The 18,970-nt window shown below is 36.3% G+C and overlaps 4 protein-coding genes across 4 annotated transcripts; 3 read left to right on the top strand and 1 right to left on the bottom strand.

Annotated features, from left to right (window-relative positions):
- Positions 1 to 2,620: 2,620 nt before the first annotated feature.
- On the top strand, positions 2,621 to 3,361 carry K441DRAFT_669399 (uncharacterized protein; the record flags this gene model as incomplete). The annotated part of the gene is made up of 2 exons (XM_067650136.1): positions 2,621 to 2,747; positions 2,805 to 3,361. Coding segments are annotated over 2 exons (414 nt in total), but the record flags the coding sequence as incomplete, so codon positions are not given.
- K441DRAFT_669398 (uncharacterized protein) lies at positions 3,178 to 3,562 on the top strand (the record flags this gene model as incomplete). The annotated part of the gene is made up of 2 exons (XM_067650135.1): positions 3,178 to 3,280; positions 3,335 to 3,562. A coding segment is annotated over one exon (171 nt), but the record flags the coding sequence as incomplete, so codon positions are not given.
- A 585-nt stretch (positions 3,563 to 4,147) lies between these two features.
- Positions 4,148 to 5,098, top strand: K441DRAFT_690689 (NAD(P)-binding protein; the record flags this gene model as incomplete). Its single annotated transcript, XM_067652404.1, has 4 exons — positions 4,148 to 4,309; positions 4,358 to 4,442; positions 4,518 to 4,765; positions 4,862 to 5,098. The coding sequence occupies 4 exons, from the start codon at positions 4,148 to 4,150 to the stop codon at positions 5,096 to 5,098; spliced, it is 732 nt and encodes a 243-aa protein (XP_067497747.1).
- A 200-nt stretch (positions 5,099 to 5,298) lies between these two features.
- Positions 5,299 to 5,782, bottom strand: K441DRAFT_669397 (uncharacterized protein). Its single transcript, XM_067650134.1, has 2 exons — positions 5,593 to 5,782; positions 5,299 to 5,538 (listed from the first exon to the last, which is right to left on the bottom strand). The coding sequence occupies exons 1-2, from the start codon at positions 5,764 to 5,766 to the stop codon at positions 5,473 to 5,475; spliced, it is 240 nt and encodes a 79-aa protein (XP_067497746.1). The 5' UTR covers positions 5,767 to 5,782; the 3' UTR covers positions 5,299 to 5,472.
- Between the last annotated feature and the right edge of the window lie 13,188 nt (positions 5,783 to 18,970).

The raw sequence follows: 18,970 nt of genomic DNA, 5'->3' as shown, positions 1-18,970 counted from the left end.
TAGAAGTTCTAAATATCCTAGAGAAAGTAGAAATAGAAGAAGCGAGGAATAAAGGAGAGATAAAGGACCCCTACCGGGGGTCCGCTACCTATCTATTATATAGTATAATTGCGGCAATATAAACCACCGCCTTATAAGGCCCCTACTAGATAGCCTAGACCTAGAGAAACATTATATCCTTACTATACAAGAGCCGTATTACAATTCCTATATATAATTAATATACTGCCCCTAAGGATTCCAGCTTCTATATAAACTAAAAGCAGCTATACGTGTGTGCTTTATAATTAGCAAGGCTATTAGCCTATCCTTATAGTTATAGTAGGCAGTTAACCCAAATATTATAGTTATAACAATCCAGATATATAGGGGACTAGTATAAATCATTAATGTGTATAACCTAAGGGTCGAAGGGGTCCTATAAACAGAGAATATTATATTAGTAATAAGCTTACTAGAAACTAAAGGCATAGAGTCTATCCTACTAGGAGAGTCACTGGTGCTTTACCTATAATGTCGCTAAGGTCTACTAGAGCTAGTTGGGGGAAGAACCTTTCTATAAGGATCTTTACCTTCTTATCATTGTTATTAGTGGCCTATACTTCCCCTGCTCTTTATAGGGGTAGTAAATATAGGTCTTCTACTAGGCGCCCTACCTTTTTCTTTACCCATTTTACTATAGCCTAAAGGCCCTTATTATAGAGGAGGCTTAGGTTAAAGATGTACTTATTTATAAACCGTCTCCAGTTATTCCTTACTTTTTTTTAGGGTATTCTTTAACTAGTTTCTTATGTCTTTATATTATCTCTTATCTTTAGGGTTATAGCTACTTATATATTTCCTTCTTGCTTATTATTAGCTGGTAATAAAAACCGTATATTATGCGGACTATGCGTATCGCGTATAGGGGCCCGGTTTTAAGACCGGGCAGTGCTCTTCTAGCCCGTTTTTAATTGCTACCTAGATCCTTTCTAGTCTTTAGTTAATTTCCTTAGGGGTGGCTAATAGGCCTCGCTTATTTAGTATTAGGTGGATTTCTTCTAGGTCTTAAATTTGTTATTTAACTGCGTTAAGGAAACTATTTATCTTAAGCTTCCTTATTACGTATCTTTTACTAATTAATTACGCCTTAATATCTAGATCTAGCTGTATCTAGATAGGGATAGAGTCTAAGGTAAGTGCCTATTCTTCTTTAGGGTTATACCTTTTAAGTCTCTAGTATAGGCCTTCGTCTATAAATATAAGGTTAATTATACTTCTGGCGGTGCCTTATTGCTATATAATTGCTCCTAGGGGGGTGGCTAGCTTAAGGCCCTAGATGTCTATAGCTCTTAGTAGGTACTCTACCTGTTAATTGGTCAATAGTGATATAATAATAGAGGAAATAGCCAGAACTATTAGCCGCCTTTTAAATAATATAGTATTAGGACTAGATGGGATTCTAAACAAGGCCTTAAAGACTTATAGACCACTTATAGCACTTTAGCTTATAGATATAGCTAGAGTATGCTTTACTATAGGATACTACCCGCGACTTAGAAGATCTATAATGACGATTATTCTATAAAAAGAAGGTAAAGCAGACTACTTAATCCTGGAAAGCTACTACCCTATTGCCCTAGAAAACACCCTTAGCAAGATCTTAGAAAGGGTAATAGCGGACTATATAGTAGATATAGCTAAGGAACACGCCCTACTACTATAAAGTTAAATAGGGGCAAGAAAGAACCGCTTAATACTATTAGCACTTACGCTACTCGCTACCACTATTAAATCTATATAGGCGATGTGAAAGGACTTCGTAGTATTAATGCTTAGCTTAGATATTAGTAGTGCCTACGATAATATACCCTATAAGCGCCTCCTATATATCCTTAGGGCAAAGGGCTTCCTAGAATAGATTATATAATTTGTTTAAGGGTTTATAGGCTAGAAAGAAATATTATTAGTCTTTAGCGGATACTAGAGCCCCCCTATTATAGTTATAATAGAAATACTATAAGGATTACCCCTCTTACCTATACTCTTCCTTTTCTTTATAAGCAACCTACTTAACTCTTTTAAGGAAGGGGCGACCTAGGAGATAGGCTTTGTTAATAATATAAACCTAATTATATACGGNCTAATAGCCGCAGAGAATTGTAGAATACTAAAGAAAGCCTATAATACCTATATAGAATAGGCAAGACGATATAGAGTTTAATTCTTACCGGAGAAATACCAGCTAATCTATTTTATAAGAAAACGTAACTAATCTACAGATCTCTAGTATATAATTTATATTTAAGCCTTTAGGGGTTAACCAGTTTAAGGCCTAAGAGTATTAGGAAGTTGGGCCAAACATATAAGCCGTAGGTAGAGGAGCCGGTGGATAATTTATTGGTAAGCGCGCTGATTCGTATATGGACTCTTGTATTAGAATAGAAATATAGATCTAACAATCGAGTCTATATAGCTCCTTAACTTTACCGTAGATTTGTACACCCTCCTGCTAAACGGTAAACGCATTGCTCCTCTCGCTCCTCTTCCCCTCAAGCCCCGGGCATTTTAAACGCCCGCCAACCTATCGGCCCCGATTATGAGTAAGATAATTAAGATGAATATGCTTGACGAGTCTTAGAACGTGGGCACTAAGTACGGCACCTTCAAACTCTTATATTCGCATATAATAATGCTGGAAGACCGCTACACCGAAGTATTGCAATTTGATATTATATACATTGATATTTTAACCGGATCTAACCCTAGTGGAAAAGCGTTAGATTAGCTAGGGCAGAAGCTTATATAGATGAGGCTTGGTTAAGAAAATTTTGAGGATAAACTAAAAATTAAGACTATAGAGCTGGTTGATTGTAAGGATGTGATTAAAGATACTAAGTTTAAGCGTCCTTATGGGAGAGAAAGTCTAATCCGAATAGTTTTCAGATTAATAGAGTGGGATTACTACGGCCATATCGGAACGTGGGAAAAAACCTTCCATTTAATTTCTTGGACAGTTAGGGAGTGGCTGTATAATCATATCCCGCTTTTTATCCTAACTAGTATATGCTTTGCTAGATACTTTTTAATTCTTTGGCGAGCACATCGTTAACAACGGGCTGCTGGAAGAGGCGAAGAAGATATAGAGGTTGCATTACTAGAAGAGACCGAGAAGAAAGATCTTTTGGAGTTAGGAGAGAAGCTGGGCTAGGAGAATACGGAAGAGGAGGCGGATACCCCCTTCCTAAGTGCTACAAGTGCGGCCCTATTGGATTAGGTTTTTCGCAACGTATTGAGCCATATCAGTATAGGTATATATGTACTATAGCATTATGGCCATCAGTAACAATATTAGTAATGGGTTGCACACGCTGTTGATAACTAAACTCGTCCCAGTAGCATTTGGTAATGAAGCTTGCCTCTATAGTAGGCTCTTAACTGCCACTGCAGCCAATCTATTTGCCTTAGAAAGGCCTTCCAATAACCGGATACCCGGCTCCTTTTCTACCCCCCCCCCCCCCCGCTAGTACCCCCATAAGTTAATCAGGCGAGCTTTGTTGCTTTAGACCTTGGGAATAGATAAAGTTAAGGGTACTTTGGCTAGAGCGACATCCGGAATAGTAAGTAATAGGGCTAAACGAGGGCCTATTAAGGTTTACCCGACGCGGGCTTACGGACGTGTCATTGGACATATATAGCAGGGATACCACCTACTACCAGATTGAGCCTAGTTGAATACCTTCCTTTTGGCTCCAGGTAATATGTACCAGAACACCTGTAAGAATAGGACGTCGGCCACACAAACGTATAGGACTTGGACTGCTGACGAACTGATTGACATAAATCATATTTACAAATTATCTTCTGCAATAAGTAAAACAATCAGATACGTTACTAATTAAACCTTAGACTATTCAGAAGGTTCGAACATGCGGTTCTATCATTTTCTTTAGGTGTTTTAAGGATTAAAAGCTACAGGCTTTGAAATCCTGGTTGGCTTAATTAAGGCTTATACTGTCAGCAGCTTCCGCTGGATATAAGTAGTGGATAAGCTGAATGATTGTTGGGCAAGAAAATAACTCCTCCGTTCTTATCTAACTTTAGTACCAGCACCTTTTTCTACATTACTACTAGCAAGTATGATATCATGTCATACCCAAAAGCCAATATGAGCAGTGATACGCTCTCCCTTGCCGGAAAAGTCGCTATTGTCACTGGCTCCGGCCGTAAGAACGGAATCGGAGCTGCAATTGCTTATGTTCTAGCGGAAAGGGGTGCTGCTGTTATAGTCCATTACTTCTCTAACTCCACTGCCGGTAGAGCCGCGGAGGTTGCTAATATAATCGACAAGTCTGGGAGTAAAGCCACTGTAATTTAGGCCGACCTTACGGATCCGAAAGCAGCAAAATATTTGGTTGAGAAGACAATGGAAGCGTTTAAGACGGATAAAATAGACATACTCGGTAAGTAAGTAGATCTCTAGGTGCACTTGAAATATATGGACTACTTAGTTGACCACTTAATTTCTATATGTGCAGTTAACAATGCCGGTAACAGAGCGGCTACTTCTATACTTGACTCTACCGCCGAGGAAATTGAGGATCTATTCCGTTCTAATGTTTATGGGCCTATATACGTGACACAAGCCGTGGTACCCCATATGCCTCCTGGAGGTCAAATTATTAACACTTTATCTATAGGGTCAAAGTTGGGATTGGAAGCGATGCCTCTCTACTATGCCACGAAGGCAACTTTGGACAGCTTAACTTATATATGGGCTGCAGAGGTTCGCCAAATCTCCTTATTTGTCAAAAATCTATCTCTGTAGCTTCTCAGGTAATTTGAAAACTAGTATTAACATCAAGCTAATTCATTTGGTCAGTTTGGAAAGAAATACGGCATAACCGTTAACAGTGTCGCACTTGGGCCTGTTGCTACCAACAAGGTGCCCTTACCGAACAATCCACTTGTGCAAATGCTTGTGGGCTTAACTAGGCTGGAAAGTCGTATGGGATTATCCAGAGAAGTTGCAGACGTGGTGCTTTTCCTTGCTTCACCTTTGAGTCGTTGGGTTACTGGACAATATATTAGTGCTAGCGGAGGTATTACTGGAGGATAGAAGTCAGCATAGTTGGCTTTAAAACGTAAAGTCTAGTTTTATCGTGTACTTCTTCCCCTCATAGAGGTCAAGGCTTGGCAATATGCAGACTTGCTATTAAGCAAGCAAGCCAAGCCGGAAAGCCTTGGCTTGCTGGCTTGAAACTTTTCGCACCTGAAGCTGGCTTGCTTGGCTTGATAGGTCGAAACAGTCGGCTTGCTTGGCTTGCTTGAAGGCTTGCTTAATTTTATATATATTTTGGAGTAATATACAAAATTAAGCCTCCCAGCCACCGATTTGACCAAAAAGCTCCTCTATAGCCCCGATTTATAGTCATTATAATATAAGATAGCATAGAGATAACGTAATGAGGAAGTTCGCGTGGCTGAGGATGTCTATCGCAAGGCTTGGCATGGTGGTGAGGAAGGTTTCAATAGGAAGGCTTTGGTAGGAAGATCCTGCTGTTAACTCCAACGGTTAGCTATTAATTATACTAATCCCGGTGAACTTGTTACCTTATCTACTAGATCCTTAAAGCCTATTCTTAAATAGCTGCGATTGCACTGCAAAACAACAATAATATTAGGGCGAAGCTTCAAGAGACGCAGTTCTAGTAGATCACCAGCTTCACCGAACGCCCGTTCGCAGTCGTCGCTTGTAGCCAGTACAGTTAATATATCAAGAGCCATCCATGCGAGCTTCGGCTGAGTAGTTCGCCAATGGGTGATCGTCTGGTAGTGGCGGTAGAGTCTTCTAAGCTTCGTATTCGTCAGACGCGTCGATAGAGCTTTGAGCCACGCGGCTGGTGTGTTACCTAAATAGTCCTGTTTGCTCTATTTGCATACTCAGAAATATCCAAAATCGTTCATCTACAAAAATCTATTATGAACTTCAGATCTCTACCAAAATTATATATATATATTTCCTATCAAGCGGGCAAGCAAGCAAGCAAGCAGGCCCTCTTTTGGCTTGCTGGCTTGCCCAAATCAGGCCCTTCGGCTTGCTGGCTTGCTTGATTACCAATCAAGCAAGCCAAGCAAGCTGTCAAGCCAGCTTGCTTAATAGCAAGTCTGGCAATATGTAAAGAGAATATCCAAACCTTCGTGTAATTTCTTAATCCCCTATTCCTCTACACATTTCAGGTCAAAATTAGTCTCTAGGCTAATTTCGTAGTAACGTTCAGCGTAGGGCACGAGCAAGCGCAAATCAATCCAAACCAAACGGGTGGGGCGTTTGACGATGTCAGTGGTTTGGCTTGGATTGGCTTGATGTGGTTTAATCTGGTTCAAGCCGATCGCATTGGCTTAATATCACGAGTCTTGGCATAGTGTTAAGTAGGAATTAGGAGTATCTATAATAACTTAATCAATATAAAGATCTGCTTAGGCTCCGCTTCTGCTACCTTTAGTATTTAGACTCTAACTATAGTTCTAACTGGTTCTACGCTAGGTATGCGCTAGTAAGTTACTGGTTAGACGCTTATAGCCTATAAAGGCTTTATTATTTATGTTGTTAGTATTCCCTATATTTTTATAGCGTCCTTAATGCGCCTAAGCCTATCCTCTATAGCGTTGTAGTTCCTATTATATCTTCTCTAAAGCTTTTAGGTAACTTAGCCTACTTACCAAGCCGCACGCACTACGCCTACGCGTAGGCGTTCGTCTCCCTTCCCTAAATCGTCCTTAATATCTTTTAGAAGGTCTATAAGTTTTTACCATTTCTAGTCGTTATCTTTTAGTTATTGTGGTGTCGCGTTTTTCTATACAGCGTCTCCCTTTTAAGTCTGCTGCGACCCTTCTATATTGTATAGGCTTTCCAGCTGTAATGTATATATTAATTCTAGGGCATATTATACTATAGATTTAATTAGAAGAAGCTGTTTTTTATTAAGTAGGTAGTGGGCGTATTTTGCTGCTATAGCGGCTCTTGCTATTTAAAATTAAAGTATTAATTAATATTACTAACAAACGTTAAGATAGATGTATTAAACTTTATATTAAGGGGATATTTTATATAAAAGTATATTAAAAAAATATAGCACCTAATTGTATACTATAGTTAGAAGATAATACTATTAGAGCTAAACTATAATATTTATAATAAAAAGCTATTAGCAATAGTAATAATATTAAAGGAATGAAGATTATACTTATAAAAACAATTGAACTATTTATTATCAAAACAGACTATAAAAACTTAATAGGATTTTTAATAACTAAAGAACCAAACTAAAAATAAGTTAAATAGGTAGATGTGAGGTAATAGGCTCCGCACCACTTAGCTACATAAACCAAAAGGTAAGCAAGTGACTGGCTTGATGCCAGGCACGGCTGTGCGGAACAATACATATAGGCGAGGTGACTTCGTTACCTGACAGTAGAGATATTTTTAAAATATTATTTTAAAATTAAGTATATTAAAGGTGTAGATAACACTAAAATAAATATACTTAATAAAGATAAGAAGATTTAATACAATTACCTATAGCTATTAAAAATATATAAAGCACTAAAAGTTTTATAGGCATAAAATATTTAAAAAGCACAATCTAAGGACTTAAATTTAGAAAACTATAAAAGTTAAAAAGTAATATATATTCCAAAAAACTTTCTAAAAGATTTTATTAAAGATTTTTATATAGGAATAATATAATAATAATTCATTGCTTAACGTCCGATTTAGATCCCTATTGGGCCCACGCGGACTACTCCTTATTTACATATAGGGAGAAAACTCTATTTAAGAAAAATGAGAAAACCCCGTAATCCATCTCCCCGCCTTTTAAGACTCGCCTACTTAGCGCCTATAAGTTACCTATAGTGCTCTACTACCTTACTATTTAACCTCCTTAGGAACTACTGCTGCCGTAATAAGCCTACGGACGCGCTAGTATTATAAACTTTTACTTTACTATTATAGAGTTACTAGGGGGCATCTACTGCTCGCCCCCTTGCCTTTTATTACTATTTCCCTTATAACCCAGAACCAATTTAGCACATTTTAACTAATAAGCCACTAGGTAACCGCCTTAAGGCCTTTTTATATTAAGAGCAGTATATTATAGTTCTCTATGCTAGCTGCTAAGAGCATTATTTCTTAATTAGTGTGTAGGGGGCATAGCAGTATTACGTGTTTTGGTGTCTGTCTTAGCCAGCTATATTTATATCTTAGGCTACCTACTAGGACACCTACCTAGTAAAGCTAATCTTTTAGTCCTATTATTCCTGTTCTTAAGAGTATTACTATTATATTTTCTGCCTTTATTAAGCCTTCTTAGAGCCCTTAGGTATTTACCCCCTATAGCGTTAACTATACTATAGCTTAGGTTTATCTTGCCTAAGTTAGCCTCTATACCTTTAACTCCTATTTACCTCTCTAGCGTTAATCTAACTAGTATTACATTGCGGTAGATAGTTTCTTAGCGTTCTTACGTATTTTACTTTGGCTCCTTTCTCTATCTTACTATTATCTTTACTAACCTCTTACGCGTCTCCCTTCCTCCTCTATATAGGCCTAGGCCCTAAAGCGGCACCATTTTTCTTATACTTTCTTTACCTATTTCTCTAATATCTTTTCCCTACTTTAGGGTTATTAGTTTATTCTCCTATAGGGCACCCTAGGGTCCCTCTATAGTTTACTTAGGCGTATCTTAATGTACTTTATAACATTAGAGTTACGTTTATTTTACGTCCTTTATATTATAGCGGCTTTAATATATAACTATAGGGGGGGAATATTGGATTCCTTCTTAAGCAGTACTATAGCCGTTCGCTTATACCCGCCTATAATACTCTAAAGGCAGGCTGTTTAGACCTTTTAAAGTAGTTTAAGGAGTAATTTAGGGGGGCCCTTCTTAGTTTCTCTAATGGCCTAAATACTAGATCTATATGTTATAGTTGGCCGGATAACTGCTATATATAGTAGGCGTGACCTCTAGAAGCATAGACCCTATATAGAATTAATAATCCTAGATAAAGCAATAAACTGTACTTAGCCTTTACGGGCCGCTTATGCCGTATATACGCTCTACTAAAGCTTACTGTCTACCTATACTCCTAATACCCTTAGGCCCTAAACTAGTTAACCCCTAAAGCCTTAAATGCGAATTATATGCTAGAGATCTGCAGATTAGTTACGTTTTCTTATAAAATGGATAGGTAGTTATATAGTAGAGTTTAACGTACCTACTTATCCAGGCCTCTACCTTAGTTTTCTAGTATTTATCCTAAACCTAGGCCTAAAGGCCTAGGGGCTTTCTATAAGCAGTTGGCTGCTACTACCTTAACGGGGGGTTTTACCAGTTCTTTTAGATATCTTATAATAGGTTATTGGCCTAAGTACTAGTCTGCCCCCCCGCGGTCTATATAAGAGTCTCCTCCTAGAGTTAGTACGCTTTTATACGGCTTAGGAGCCTTCTATAGCCTCTAGTTTTATACCTTTTCTATTATTTCCGCTAGTATAGGCATAAGCTGCCTTTTCTAGGGGTCGCAACTCCCGTCTTATGTACCTACTAGCGTAATCCTATAAAGGTGTCCTAGCTACATCCTACAGTATAGAAGCCTTAGGTACCTTCTATAGTTAAGGCCTAGACTAAAAAGCCTCACCTACCTAAGTAACTCCTATTTGCTTCTTAAGCATATCTTACTAGTAAGCCGCCCTAGAGGCGAACGGTTCCGTCTATTAATATACCAACACGCGCATCCGTTCTCTTAAGCCACGTAATAGTCTCTTTAGCTAGGACGTAATCCTACCTACCTACTAGGTGCACTAGGGGTTAGAGCCTAGCTAAGGGGTAAGGTCCCTAGAGCTAGCAGTAGCTACTACGCACTACGCCCCGCGGGAGGCTAGTAGTAGTATAGGGGCATAACACCCTATACTACTACCAGTTTCCGTTTTACGTTACCTATAAGAGTCTCCTTATAATAGGCCGACTGTGTCTTACAGGAGAGGGGCCGTAGAGACACTAGGTCCCGCACTAGACGACCTACTTCCCCCCTCCTATTAACTAAGCTTATGTCCCCCCTTTTTATAAGCTATACCTGTATCTCTAACTTATTAAGTCCTCGTCTAACTAGCCTATATTTCCCCTATAGCCTCCCTATATATATATATTAGGTTATATACACTACGCCTATTAAGACCCTCCTATGAGTCGCCTTATACATATACGCATCAGGTTGCGTGCACTACGCCTATTAAGACCCTCCTATAAGTATAGTACATCGCAATGTCTAGGATTATTAATTCTATATAGGGTCCATGCTTTTAGAGGTCACGCCTACTATATATAGTAGTTGTCTGGCTAACCATAATGTATAGATCCAGTATTTAGGCCATAGGAGAAACCGAGAAAGGCCCCCCTAAATTACTCCTTAAACCACTCTAAAAGGTCTAATTAGCTTACCTTTAGAGTATAATAGGCGGGTATAAGCGAACGGCTATAGCACTGCTTAAGAAGGAAGCTAATATCCCCCCCCTATAATTATATATTAAAGCTACTACAATATAAAGGGTGTAAAGGGAGCGTAACTCTAATATTATAAAGTATATTAAGACACGCCTAAATAAACTATAGAGTAACCCTAGGGTGCCTTATAGGAGAGTAAACTAGTAACCCTAAAGTAGGGAAGATATATTAGAGAAACAGGTAAAGAAAGTAAAAGAAAAATGGTACTATATTAGGGCCTAGGCCTATATAAAGGAGAAAGGGAGACGCGTAAGAGACTAGTAAAGATAATAGCAAGAGAGAGAAAGGAGCTAAAGAAGAGCGTAAAAGAGTACCGGGAAACTATCTACCCCAATATAACACTAGCTAGACTAATACTAAAGAGATATATAGGAGTTGAAGGTATAGAGGCTGTCTTAAGCAAGAGGAACCTAAGCTATAGTATAGTTAATGCTATAGGGGGTAAACACCTAAGGGCTCCAAGAAGGCCTAATAAAGGCAGAAAATATAATAGTAACACTCCTAAGAACAGGAATAATAGGACTAAAAGATTGGCTCTACTAGGTGGGTGTCCTGTAGGGCCCAAGATGCAAATGTGGCTGGCTAAGATAGACACCAAAATACGTAATACTATTATACCCCCTACGCACTAACCGAGAAGTAATACTCTTAGTAGCTGGCATAGAGAACTATAATACACTGCTCTTAATATAAAAAGGTCTTAAGGCGATCACCTAGTGGCTTATTAGCTAAAATATACTAGACCAGTTCCGGGTTATAAAGGAAATAGTAATAAAAGGCAAAGGGGCGAGAATTAGGCGCCCCCTAATAACTCTACAGCAGTAGAGTTAAGTTTACAATACTAGCGCGTCCATAGGCTTATTACGGCAGCAGTGGTTCCTAAAAAGGTTAAAAAGTAAGGTAGTAGAGCACTATAGGTGACCCGTAGGCGTTAAGTAGGCGAGGCCTAAAAGGCGGGGAGATGGATTACGGGGTTTTCTCACTTAGAGTTTTCTCCCTATATGTAAATAAGGAGTAGTCCGCGTGGGCCTAATAGGGATCTAAATCGGACGTTAAGCAATGAATAATTATTATATAACTGGTAATAGTAATACCTAATTATTCTACACGTAATTAATATAATATCTTAGATACTATTTTAGTATCTAATTTAATCTTTCCATTTAACCGTCTGTCTGCAGATAATATGTAATAAAAGTTGCTGCTCTAACTCCTTACTCCGCTAAAAATACCTCCTAGAATGCTGCTATAAATCTTAAATCCCTATCTAATATAATTTTACTTAGTACTCCGTGTTTTATAAACACTTCTTTAATATAGATTCTAGCAATATCTTCTATTAATATTTCTTCTGTACATGCTATAAAGTATCCCTACTTTATAAGCTTATCTACTATTACTAAAATTATATCGTAATCTTGTCTAGTGATAGGGTTTCTTAACTTTAGTAACTTAATAATAAAGTCTTATAATATAACCTCCTATCCCTTGCATCGATAAACGCGTCCTTAGAGCTGTGCTCCGTGCGCGCCAATTAAGAAGCTGCATATGTAGGCGGTCAATCGTTCTGCCAGATAACCAAGGCCCGTAGATAAGGCCATAAATATGTTAAATTTCGTACGTATATTATATATAGAGCTTCATTCTTCGATATTAAGTTAATCTACATGCTCTTGCTAACACGGCCCCGTCTTGCAGAGGGGTATGCGACATAATCTACACCAAATTTAGTTCGTGGAAGCCTATTGACGTAAGGAAGTTGATGTTCTTCGATCGCGTGCACGGGCCACATCTCTAAGTACACTATCGATGCAAGGGATAGTTTTTCTAGTGTTTTAATAGGTTGTAGCCCTCCGTATAGCTTATACCTTATTAGTTTATTTCTTTAGTAATCTAGATATTCCTTTATAACTTTTCGCGCTAAGCCCTAGATTTTATTAATAATATACTCCTTTTAGAGTCTTAATACTAAGCCTCTGGCTCTATTATATCCCTAAGTTAATCCCTTATAGAACTCTTCTATAAATTATTTTGCTATACTTCTTAGGATATATTTTACTTCTTAATTTTTGTATATATCCGTCTATAGATCTTCTAGTTATACCTTTAGAATTCTTTATACCTAAAAGCTTTTTAGTAACTTATAAACTCTTCCTAGTTCTTCCTAAGTTACTATAATTTTTAGATAATTAAACCTAATTAATCTATCTATATCTTTTCGCAGTAAAGCCCCTAATGGCTTTTCGTTATTTTATAGTTTAGCCTTTTAACTTAGAGTATCTGCTTTTATATTATCTGTACCTTTAATATACTAAATCTTAAAATAGTATTCCGTAAGCATCTCTACCCATCTAACCTATCTTTAGTTAAGTTCCTTTATTATTAAGAATCCTATTAGGTTCTTATAGTCTATCTTAACTATAAATAGTTTTTCTATACCTTATAAGAATACTCTCTATTCCTTTAATGCTGTAACTATACCTAATAACTCTTTATTATAGATGTTATAGTTTAACTCTAGTATGCTACTAGGTGCTATCTATTTTGATATTTTTATATAAAGTATGCCCCTAGTATAAAGTCTAATATATTTATTTTTATAACCGTCTCTAGTCCTAGTTAATAGATCTTAAGAACTAGCTCCTAAGTAAATAATCTTTTAACTTTCTTAAATAGTTTTTATTGTTCCTCTCCCTATACCTATAGTTCTTCTTTCTTTGTTAATCGTATAAATGGTTTAATATCCTTTAACTACTATGCTATAAACCTTCTATAGTAATTATGAAACCCTAGAAATAATCTTAACTATATAACGTTCTCTAGTTTTTACCAATTTACTATAGCCTTAATCTTTTTTAGATCTATACTAAGTTGGCCTAGTTTAATAATAAATCTAATAAAATTGGTCTTCCTAGTAAAGAACTCGTATTTCTTAATTGCTATTAGCATCTATTCTTTTTATAGTCTCTTTAAAACCCATTTAACGTATTCCCCATATTCTTCCTTATTTATTAAGTAAATAATAATATTATTAAGATATACCATAATAAATTCATCTAAGTATTCTTCTAATATATTATTAATACGCTTCTAGAATATTTCTAGTGCGTTTATAAGCCCGAATTGTATAACTAATGGTTTATATAGTCCTTCCTTTAACCTAAAGGCTGCCTTCTATTTATTGCCTTCCTTAATTCTAATCTAATGGTACGCCTATCTTAGATCTATTTTTATAAAGATTTATACGTTGCCTATTCTATCTTAGATTTCACTAATTAAGGGTAAAGAATACCTATCCTTTCTAGTAATGCTATTTAACTATCTATAGTTAATACACAGCCTTAATTTGCTATTTTTCTTTAATATAAATAATACTAGATAACCTGCTAATAATTACGATGGTCTAATATATCCCTTTTATAAGTTCTCCTAGATAAACTCTTTTAATACTCTACCTTCCTCTTTAGTAAGCTTATAGATTGGAAAGAACCTTAAACTTATTCCTAGTTTTAATTCTATCTTATAGTCCTAAGCTATATACTCTAATAACTTCTTACTTTCTAGTAACTATAGTTTCTTACCATACTTATGGTATCTCTTTAGTATATAACTTAGTCCTTTTTCTGTTTCTTTATAGGTTGCTCCTACTTAGTACTATACTAACTTAGCTTATTATTACATCTTATATTATTAAGTATCCCTAATATTAACTTAACCTATAACCTAATCAATTTTTAGATTGTAATCCTATAACTAAGGCATTCCTAATACTGCCTTATTATTTCCTAATAGTAATATATTAAAAGACATCTTAATTTATCTCTCTTTAATAGTTATCTAAATAGGTCCTATTTTAAGATTAATAATACCTCCTCTATAGGCTATTGGATCTCCTAAAATTATTATTAATAGGTAAGAGTGCTCCTTTTTCCTGTGTAGTAATCCTATTCTTTTAACTGCTGCTAGCGAGATATAGTTCCTTATTACTCTACTATCTATTAATGCCTTAAACTGCTAATTTTGCCACTTAACTTATAAATTTAGGTGTCGTCCTTAAATTCCTTTAAGGGTTTAAGGCTCTACCACTGGCTCCCTCTAGTCCTATAGGCCTCCACTTTTCCTAACTATTAGCTGCTTAATCCTGTTTATACTTAGTCTAACTTAGACTAATACTTAGTTCGCTTTTTGTCTTTAATATACTATAGATATATATTTTCTAGGCATTCTCACCACTATTATCCGTCTAGGTATTCTTCCATAAGAAATCTTCCTGGCTAAAGTATTAAGTCCCCTAACTTTTAAACTTCTACTAAATGCTAACTATATATATACTTAACGTTTTAATACCTTTATTCTTCTGCTATTTAATATATTCTTATAGGGTATTTCCAATGCTTATTTTTTGGTGCTCGGTGCATATTATACATATTGTCTATATACGCAATCTATGCCAATATATAGTGTGCTTAATGTCTTAGGTCAACTCTTAGCTTATCTTCGTCCTTAAGTTTAAACCTTATTTACGTTAATTTAAACGTTATAACTTTATTTATAGGTACTAAAATACGTCTTTTACTTCTCTAGTCTTCTAAACGCTCCTCTAGATCCTTTAATATAGGTCATAGCCTTTTCTATAATTAGGTGGTCTTAGATAACTTTTTCGTCTAACTATATATAGAAATCTTCCCACTCGTCATTATACCTTTGCCTATACCACTTTTGGTACAGCTGCTGGAGTATATATAGCGTATCCATAAGGAAGTATTTCCTTATTACTGTATTATAATAGCCCTTTATATATCATTCTTCAAATCTAGTTAAAATCCCTAGATCCTCTTCTTATTCCAGTTTAGTAAGCTACTTAGCTCTTAGTGTGCCTGTTCTAGGTCTATTAATAATTCTTTATACTAGTACTCTGTCTTATATACGTCCCAATATACTAGATCTCTTATCTAGTTTCTATTCTTATCTAGTTTCTATTCTTATTATAAGGTAATTCTTGCTCTAAATTCCTCTATAGTTTCTTTCCTTTCGCGTCTTATAAATAGATCCTTAAAGTCTTCTTACTTCTTAATCTTAGTATCAGTCTTCCGATCCTTAGGCTAAATACTATATTCCCCTAGTAAGTCTTCTAGGTCTATATATCTGTCTTCTAGTTTAGTTACTATTTATGCTATAGATTCTCTAATCTCGTTAATAGTCCTTATTTATGTCTTAAAGTCTTAATTCTATAGGATTTTTAATCCTAAGCTCGCTTCTAACTTAAGCTTTACTCCTGCCTTAGTCTAACTAGGCTTACTTAGTGTTCTTATCTCGTCTTAAAAGTCTTAAATCTTACTTATCTCACTTTAAGAGTCTTATACCTATAGGAAACTCTGCCCCGAGCTCATTTATATATCCTTAAACTAAGCTACTACCCTACTCCATCAGTTTCTATCCGTCATGGGTCCTTAGGTATGCCTTATTTTATCTTAAAAATCTTAGTCGTCTCTTATCTTATCTTGAGAATCTTAAGCCTATAGCCTTTTGCCTTTATTAAGTGCCAAAATAGTTTACTATTTTACTTCTCTTACGTCTTATAAAGCGATAGATATTATGTCTAGTGGGGTCTTAATCCCTACTAATGTTCCCTATTTTATAGTGGAATTATCCTCTGCCTCTTATATAATATCTCTAAGGTCTATATACTCCTAGTAAGCTACCTTTATTACCTTATCGTTATAAAATATTTTGCCTATATTAAACTTATTATCCTTAATATCCGATCTGTAAACTAGTTTATTAGTTCCTCTATACTATATAGGGTTTAGCTCTTATAGCTAATAGCTTGCGCCGTACTTAGCGTCTTTATAAATTTAGTATACGTTATTATAACAAAACGTAAAACTTTAGATTGAATACTCTTTTATTCCTCGCAGTATACTATTATCCCTTTATATATATATGTCTCCTACTACTAGTCTAGTTCCCTTTATTATATAGTAACTTTAACTATCTTTATAATCCCTTATAAAGTAATTTTATTTTTTACAATTTATATAAGCTCTATTAATAAGGCATCTTTTTATATATATATTTAAAGAACCTTTTGGAGCTCTTGCTGCACCCGGCCCAAAAAGACTAAAACCAACCAAAAGAACCCTGAAAAACACCCAGAGAATCCCCCTAAGATGCATGCATCGTAGGGGAGGCACACGTTAAACGACAGTAGTTCGCACTCGCGCGCGTCCACCAAAACCACGCCTAGCAATAGCCCTCTATAATAAGAACGGGCGAATACTACACCATAAAGCAGAAAGACCTCTATTAAAAAGGTATTTAACAAAATATAAAGCCTATTAAACGCGTCTAGTATCTATAGTTATAGGGGAGTAACCATTAGCTATAACAAACTAATATAGCTAGCAGAATAGCTCCGCCAGTCTAGTAAACCTTAGGCGCCCCTCTGGCAAACCCTTAATTAAATCCTCTAACGGCTAAGCAAAATTAAAAATAAATAAAACTCCTCCTTACCGGCGAACCGCACCTAGGCCGCTATAGCTATATATCTATAGTATAGGGAACCTACCCCCCTAAAAACAATATCTAGGTATATAATTATAATATAACCAAACATAGAAAAAGCAGAGGGGCTTAGGGAATAATTAGAAACAGAAGTCCTTATAGAGATTCGTAAAGAGGTCTACGACGCTATTATAGTCTAATACCTTAGGAGCGGAGACATTAGAGTTACCTTAAGGGACTAATAGGTAAAGGAATAAGCCATTAGGGTAGGGGACAGGCTAGGAGAACGTATTGGCATAAAAGTGCTTCGTAAAAATTACCCAGTTAAAGTCCCAACAGTTCCCTTAAGCCTTAGGGTAGAAAAGGGACACTAGGCGGATAATACAGCAACTATATATAAGATAGTAAAACAGACGGAACGCCTTATACTAGGACTTAAGATTACCTAAATCTAATAGCTTTAATAGGAAAATATAAACTAAGCATATAACGAAAATAATAAAAAAATACGAGGGTCGCTAGAGACTTGCTAGGGAAACGCCGGTTAAACGCATGGCTCCCTTATTATTAGCACATATACACTAGGAATATAAAAACTCCTTATTCAAAAAGGTATTATTATAAATAGCCTTATATACAACGTAAGGCTCTATAACTATAGACTCCGCCTAAAACAATACTATTACTACGTATAATAGGGGCACACTTAATCTACATGCGCAGCATAGGTATGCTGCGGCCACTATACAGGCCCCTATAATATAAGACACTGCTTAAACCAAGACTAAATAAAATATATAAACTGCCACCAAAGCACACATAAGGCATAGGAGAAAGAAGACTATATTAAATATAGGAGACGGAAGGTAAGGGCTTAACAGCTATGGGAATAACTGCACGCTAGGTTATATAAATGGAAACAATAGGCGATAAGCTAGGGGGGCATAGGTGCCTTTCTAGCGTTTCCTATCTTTAATACTAGGGGGCCAGGCCAGCTATCCCAAGCCTTAACGGGCCAGAAGCGACGCCGTGCGATATTACCAGACTATATAGGGACATAAGGGTTATAGGGGATATAAGGGAGAGGACGCCCTATAGGAAGACCCTTATAGACAGCTATAGTAAGCTTAAGACCAGGATAATTAAGAATTAGACTTAACGCGGCAAATATAACATTTATAGCCGACTCTTAAAGGGTATATAGCCAACTAGTAAGAATAGGGGAAGAACCGGAGATAATAATAGATTTAGATATAGAAGCGCTAGTAGGAACATAAGATATAGGAATAGAAAGCTCTATACAAAATAAGTAGTAACTAGGGTGCAGATATAAGAGATAGAAGTTTTAAATATCCTAGAGAAAGTGGAAATAGAAGAAGCGAGGAACAATAGAGAGGCGAAGGACCCTCACTAGGGGTCCGCTACCTATCCATTATATAGTATAACTGTAGCAACACAAACCACCGTCTTACAAGGCCCTTACTAAACAGTCTAGACCTAAAGAAATACTATATCCTTACTATATAAGAGCCGTACTATAATACCTACATATAATTAACATACTGCCCTTAAGGATTCTAGCTCCTATACGAACCAAAAGCAGCCATACGCATATGCTTTATAATTAGTAAGGCTATCAGCCTATCCTTATAGTCATAGCAGGCAGTTAGTCTAGATATTACAGTTATAATAATCTAGATATATAGAGGACCGGTATAAATCATTAATATATATAACCTTAGGGTCAAAGGGGTCCTATAAACAGAGAACATTATATTAGTAATAAGCTTACTCAAAACCGAAGGCATAGAGTCTATCCTATTAGGAGACATAAACCTCTACTACCCGCAGTGGGGGGGTATCTACGTCGCTGCTAAACAATAGGTAGAGTACTTACTAAAAGCTATAAACACCTAGGGCCT

The sequence above is a fragment of the Cenococcum geophilum genome, assembly GCF_001692895.1.
Source record: "Cenococcum geophilum 1.58 unplaced genomic scaffold K441scaffold_70, whole genome shotgun sequence".
In the NCBI taxonomy this organism is placed as follows: Eukaryota; Fungi; Ascomycota; class Dothideomycetes; order Gloniales; family Gloniaceae; genus Cenococcum; species Cenococcum geophilum.
The sequence above is the reverse complement of the archived record's forward strand: the minus strand, read 5'-3'. Positions and strand labels throughout refer to the sequence as shown.